Source organism: Wasmannia auropunctata, unplaced genomic scaffold (genome assembly GCF_000956235.1).
Source record: "Wasmannia auropunctata unplaced genomic scaffold, wasmannia.A_1.0 LD335997.1, whole genome shotgun sequence".
In the NCBI taxonomy this organism is placed as follows: domain Eukaryota; kingdom Metazoa; phylum Arthropoda; class Insecta; order Hymenoptera; family Formicidae; genus Wasmannia; species Wasmannia auropunctata.
The window spans coordinates 32,092-38,339 of record NW_012026893.1 but is presented as its reverse complement, the minus strand read 5'-3'; the positions used below and the strand labels follow the sequence as shown (position 1 = coordinate 38,339).

The window sequence follows — 6,248 nt, the reverse complement described above, 5'->3', positions numbered from 1 at the left end:
CCTATTTCGTCTTTTACTGCATTATTAGAATTAAATGAAGAACAAAAGTTGTATCTAGAGAATATTAGTAATTCTGAAGGAAAATCTAATATAGAGAAATACATACTGTCCGTAAATTTCTTAAGTTCTTAAATATAGTTTTTAGATAAATAAACTTTCTAAATAAGTACAGTAAATATTAATTTTATTCGAAATTATACAAAAAATTTCTTTTGTATAATGGAAATCTTCAATATTATCTTATTTATACTAAGTTATAACAGTTACTAAATGTGTATCTTCTTTGTATTTTTATTTATAAAGTAATTAACATCTTTTTATGTCGATTGTATTTCAGTTTTATCTATAATTAATAATTACTTAACCTTAAGTATATTATTCGTTTTAATAAGAAATATATTTACGCATACATGAATAAGTTATTATAATTATTAACTCTATTAATTCCAACAATCGTTAATTAAAAAATTAAAATATTATATTTAAAAGAATTAAATGTTACATATGTTTAATGCCTTATTATAATTATGTACGTTATAATATAATCAGGAAAACAATAAATGTTAAAAACTGGTTTTAAAATAATCTGTATCGTTGAATGTCAATAAAAAAATAAATTGCACAAAACATATATTCTTTGCCAATTCATAATCGTATCTTAATTCCTTTGACATTAAACTAATATAAATATATTATGTTAATTTTCAGATCAAATATTTTACTTATTATTTTAACTTTTTAAATAAAAATTTTAATTGCCAGAAAAATATTGCAAGACCAGTAACAAAATAAGCAAGTATTAAATTATCCTTCTTGCATTATGCTATTTAAAAAAATATATTTTATAAGTAAACAGAACACTAAACATTAATAAGAGGTATATTCCGCGGCTTCTTCGGTATTTAAACACATATTTAAATCATTTTTCGAATCATTGTAACTTGCGTATGTTTTCGGCAAAGTTATAGTATCAGTACACACAGAAAAATATCATTCTATTGCCAAGAAAAATGATTACTCAGCTTACTTTTCTTCTTCTAAGTCATAATTATCTTTAATAAATAATATTTTTTTGATAATAGTTTTAAAATATACTCATCACAACTTATTAAAAATCTCATTATCATTTACTCAAAAAAAAGAATTTATTCTCTTTTCAAGAATGTCATAAAATTTTATCGAAGAAAAGTCAGATTTGGTTAATTTGAATATTTGCTAATATATAAATGTAAAAAAATTTATTTGATCAGAAAAATGTAGTATATTTCCTTCAATTCTATGCAATAGATTCCAAAAAAGCGAAATATAGTTTTGAAACAAGAAATTTGTTCTTGTTCAAAGTAAATCTACATTTTCAATTCAAATAAATATCTTTCTTCTCAGAACAAAATTACCATTATAAATATTTCGCAATCACGTTATCTTAAAACAAGTAATTACTCTTATTCTAATAAAATAGTCCATAATATTTCTTTAGTGAAGAATATCAGATATTTGAAATCAACATTTCTTTCTTGAGCTTGCGCATTTTGCTTTCTCTATCATTGGAATGCATTTAGTAGACAAAGCAATTTAATAAATGCTCAATGATTCTTCATTATGATTGATTTCTATATTTAGATTTAGAAAAGAACTGTATAGGACAATCATATTAAAGAATCACTAAGCGCCTATCGAGCTGCTTTGCTACACAGTCAACAGCGATATTCGCTATCTTCTATACAATTCGCGTTTTTCGTGGTTTTTCGTTTTTTGTCTTGATTCGTGGCACCACTACCATCACGCACTACTTCCTCACGTTTGTGGCTCTCGTCAGTATTCTTCGTGTTCATGCCGGTGTCGGATCGTGCTATTCGTGTTTACACATACCAGACATACGTATGTGCCTATACTGTTTCACCGTGAAGTTCGAAGTGTTAGTTGCAGGCGAGAAGCGATTTCGACATTTTAGTGTACCATGGAAAATAGTACCGAATTATCTAATATAACAGATCTGTTACGACAGATCGGTTGTGATAGTCTGATATCACGTTTTGAAGGTAAGCATATTTATTTTAAAGAAAATAGAAATATAGCAAATAGCAGATCAATGCAAAAAATAAAATCCGACAGAGAATTGAAATTTACAGTCCGATTTATTACGAAACATAACGTCATTCGCGAGTTTATTTGTCTCCATGTCTCTTTAGTCGAATACTTGTCTTGCGAATTCTGTTACGCCATAACTGCTTCCTTTAGTAGGACCGCGTGCTCTTGGAGAAGCTTCTCAAAATCCTCAAAATTTATCGAAGATACGCGTTTATTTGCCAGTGTGCAGAAACGCCTATCGCTCACTCTATAACTCACGGCGGGATACCGCTGTAATGTATTAATTTAGCGCCGAGACACGATCGTGTCTTATGATTTATGGTACAAAAAAAGTGTTTGCACCAATCAATTCGTGTGTTACATTTCTGTATACATGTTTCTTATTGCTATGTTGATATATGTACGTGCTCGGATGTATCTTAACTACGTGTAAAAAAGATAATTCAGTAGAGAGTCTTGATGATCGCCACAAAAGTGTAAGCGCCTAACTAAAATTATGTAGGTCGCATCATCTATGCAAAATGGGCCACACTGATTATTGATCGATAGATTGAGCTGCGATCGCAGGGGGTCGGACGACACAGGGGTTTTCGAATATCGGAGAGAATAGATTACGTTGGGAAATCTTCGCGGGAGATGCTCCGAACTCGGAAGCGAGCGTGCAAATAATTTTAAGATAAAGAATAGTGGAGCGGGCGTGCTCTAATCTAAGGCGAGAGTGCCGTAACGAGAGTGAGTTAGAAAAGCAACGGGGTGCGTGTACCGATTGCTGTCGGAAAGCGTCACTAAGGGTGAGAGTTGCCCGAAAACTGTATCTTGCATGAATCTTATGTACTTTCATAGTCAAATACAACATGTCTTTGCTCTCGTTGAACTCACGGTTTTGAGTCTATTAATTTTATATCTGTGTTTGAAGCCTTCTTGTCTGTTGCGCCTACAGCAGATTTATCTCAGAAGTGGAATATCAACCAGAAATTTCTCGGGAAAAGAACCAATAAGATTGCGTCTCAGAAGACTTGCTATTAAAGTTGAGTTGAGAGTTTCGTCTGATTACTGTGTGGACCGTTCGTGACTAGCTTCGGAAGGGGGCAAGTGCGAGCGGTGGACGGTGCATTATTTCGGAGTTTAGATTCGTGATATTCAAACATAAAGTGAGAGAATTCGTTGCGCAGAGCACAAGGTGCGCGCGTGCCCTTCACGTGATCAGGACAACGGTGGTAGAAACGGAGCATGAATTTGCGCGTGTCCTTCACGTGATCAGGACGAAGGCAAGTGTGTGTTTGTTCGTGCTCAGAGTTCACGTGAACGGGTGGCTGTTTGCGCGATAGGGAAGCTGCGGCAGTTATCGAATTGTCGATCGGTGTTATTTTGAAGTTATCGACTATCATTCGACGGAAAACCGGTCCGGCTTAATCATGAGTCGGGTGCAGTTGGAGCAACTTAACATAGACGGACTGCGGGAGGTTGCTCGTCAGCACGGTCTTGACATACATGGTGCCCGTGCTGTGTTGTTCGACCGAATTACCGACCACTTCGAGCGACAGGGGTGGCCGGAGACCATTTCCATATTGCCGCCCGTTACGGAGGACAGACAGGTGGTTGAGCAGGAGGCGCAGGCTGTGCAGGAGGTTGTTGCGAATGCTAACGCAGGGGAGCTGGCGCCCCGTGTGCAAACGGCGGAGGCGGGCCGGCATTCTGGGAGAGGGATCAGCGCCGAAAATGCATTTGATCTGCAGGATATTGTGCGAGCAGTAATCCAGGCCTTGAACGTGGCGCAGGGGCAGCAGGTGAGTGCTGCTCCGGACTGGTCGAGTTCGGAGGCAAGGCCAATGACATCGCCGAGCTCGGACTCTCAATCAAGCGGCGTTCACAACTGGAATCAGATTAAATTTGCTTCGAAACTGATACCCTCCTTTACGGGAAAGGAAGACGAGAATATTATCTCCTGGTTGGAGCGGATTGCCAGCATCGTCGGAATGTATCAAGTACCAGACGAGGTTTTGGTCATTGCGGCGGTAAATCAGCTGTCAGGTCGAGCATTAAGTTGGTATAACCGTCAGCGAGTGGAATCTGTTGCGTCTTGGCAGGACTTTAAACGTCAAATTCGCCTGTATTTTGAGAGAAAAGAAACGGTCACCATGACGCTGTCGAGAATCAACGCGCGAATATGGAGGGCGCAGTCTGAGAAATTTATAGACTATGCAGAGGATAAACTAAAACTGATGCAGTTTCTCACGTTGACCGAGAAAGAGAGAATTGAATTGCTGGCTGATGGGGTCAAGGATTTCGCTTTTAGAAGATTTGCATTGAATTCATGGGCTGCCAGTGTTTTGGAGTTTTTGGAGCATATGCGGAGGATATTGGAGGACAGCGTGATTGCGCGCCGTACGGGATTCGACACCGCAAGCCAGAGGACCAGCCCGAGATTGGCCGTCTCGAGGAGCGGAATCAGTTATTCTCACTGCAAGAAGTCCGGACATCTCGCAAAGGACTGTAGAGTTGCGGCAATGACGTGCTTCGCCTGCGGTCAAAAGGGTCACCTGAGTTCAGCTTGCCAGAAAAATAAGTCCGTTCCGGGAACTACCTTGAATCACTTAGCGGAAGTATCCATGGAGGAAGAGGAGCCACAGTCGGAGGAGGCTGCCGCGGAAGAAGCGTCGAGTGGGATTTACGTCATCGAGGGGGAGATTCCATACATCGCTGTGTCCAGATGCGGTTTCCCAGATAAGTCGTTCCGCGCTCTTATAAATACAGGCAACCCAGTAAGCTTAATTCGAAAATCAATTTATCAAAAATATTTTGCGAGCGCTAATTTGTTTCGGGTAGGAAAATAATTAAACTTGAAAGGAATTAATAACTCAAAAATTAAAGTTCATGAAAAAATATTCGATCAAATTTGTTTAGAAGGAAATGTCAGTCGTTGGTTTGACGTTACTCTTTTAGTAGTAGACGATTCAACTATTGCATTCGACGTACTGTTGGGACGCGAATTTTTAATCAATTCGAAGATTAAACTCATTTATCAAAATGGCAGATTTAAGTTTGAGTGCCCGGCGGAGGAACCTGAACAAGTTGATTTTATTTTCCAAATTGAAATTGATGATTCAAGAGAGCGCTGTGCTATTGTAATGGAGAATCTGGATGGGCGAGTTGACGGTCGAACAAGAGAACGACTGGTAGATCTTTTACACAAGGTCGAAAAACTAAAGATGTCCCCCGTCGTGGATGATTACCAAATTCGTGTACACATAAAGGACCCATCGTTGTTTCGCTATGCGCCTCGTAGATTTTCCTTTTTGGAAAAGCTTGATTTGCGTGCCATTACCGACGACTTATTAAAGCGTGAAATAATCAAACCCAGTATCTCGTCATATTGCTCGTGCGTAGTGTTGGTGGAGAAGCGTAACGGGCAAAAGCGTGTGTGTGTTGATCTGAGACCTCTGAATCAAAGGATCTATCCTCAGAAATACCCATTTCCCATAATCAAAGATCAGATAAATCAGTTGCAGGGTAAGTGCGTATATTCAAAGCTAGATTTGAAAGATGGATTCCATCAAATCGATATCCATCCAGAGGACACTAAATATTTTGCGTTTTCGGTCCCTCACGGTCAATTCGAATATATAAAGATGCCGTTTGGGTATTCCAAGGCTCCGGCCGAATTTCAGAAAAGAATTTATCACATATTGGATCCTTTGATACGGAACAAAAGATACTAGTATACATGGACGATATACTAATTGCGACCTCCACAATTGACGAGAATTTGGAGATTCTGGAGGAAGTTTTGCAGCAGTTAAAGAAATACAAATTGGAATTAAATTACGCTAAGTGTATATTCTTAAAGCGGGAAATAGAATATTTGGGTTACGTAATCTCATTCAAAGGTATTACCCTGAATCAGAGGCATGTCCAGTCCATTCGGAGCTATGATTATCCGAAAAACTTAAAACAGTTGCAGGGCTTTCTGGGTTTAACTAATTATTTTAGAAAATTTATCAAGGATTATTTATATAATTTATCAAGCATTAAAAGCTATGCCGTAACATCGATTAACGAAAAAGGACGTACCATTTCATTTCAATGAACAGTGTAAAGCCGCGTTCGATTTGCTGAAGGGTGAGCTAACATCTTCACCGGTATTACATATATATAACCCA

At 38.0% G+C, this 6,248-nt stretch overlaps 1 protein-coding gene across 1 annotated transcript in view; it reads left to right on the top strand.

Annotated features, from left to right (window-relative positions):
- Window positions 1-3,503: 3,503 nt before the first annotated feature.
- LOC105453626 overlaps window positions 3,504-6,248 on the top strand; it is a 3,452-nt gene continuing 707 nt past the window's right edge. Inside the window, exons 1-3 of the mRNA XM_011695747.1 lie at window positions 3,504-4,850; window positions 5,097-5,598; window positions 5,739-5,975. Coding sequence (XP_011694049.1) covers window positions 3,504-4,850; window positions 5,097-5,598; window positions 5,739-5,975 — 2,086 coding nt within the window. The remainder of the gene's footprint in view (window positions 4,851-5,096; window positions 5,599-5,738; window positions 5,976-6,248) is intronic.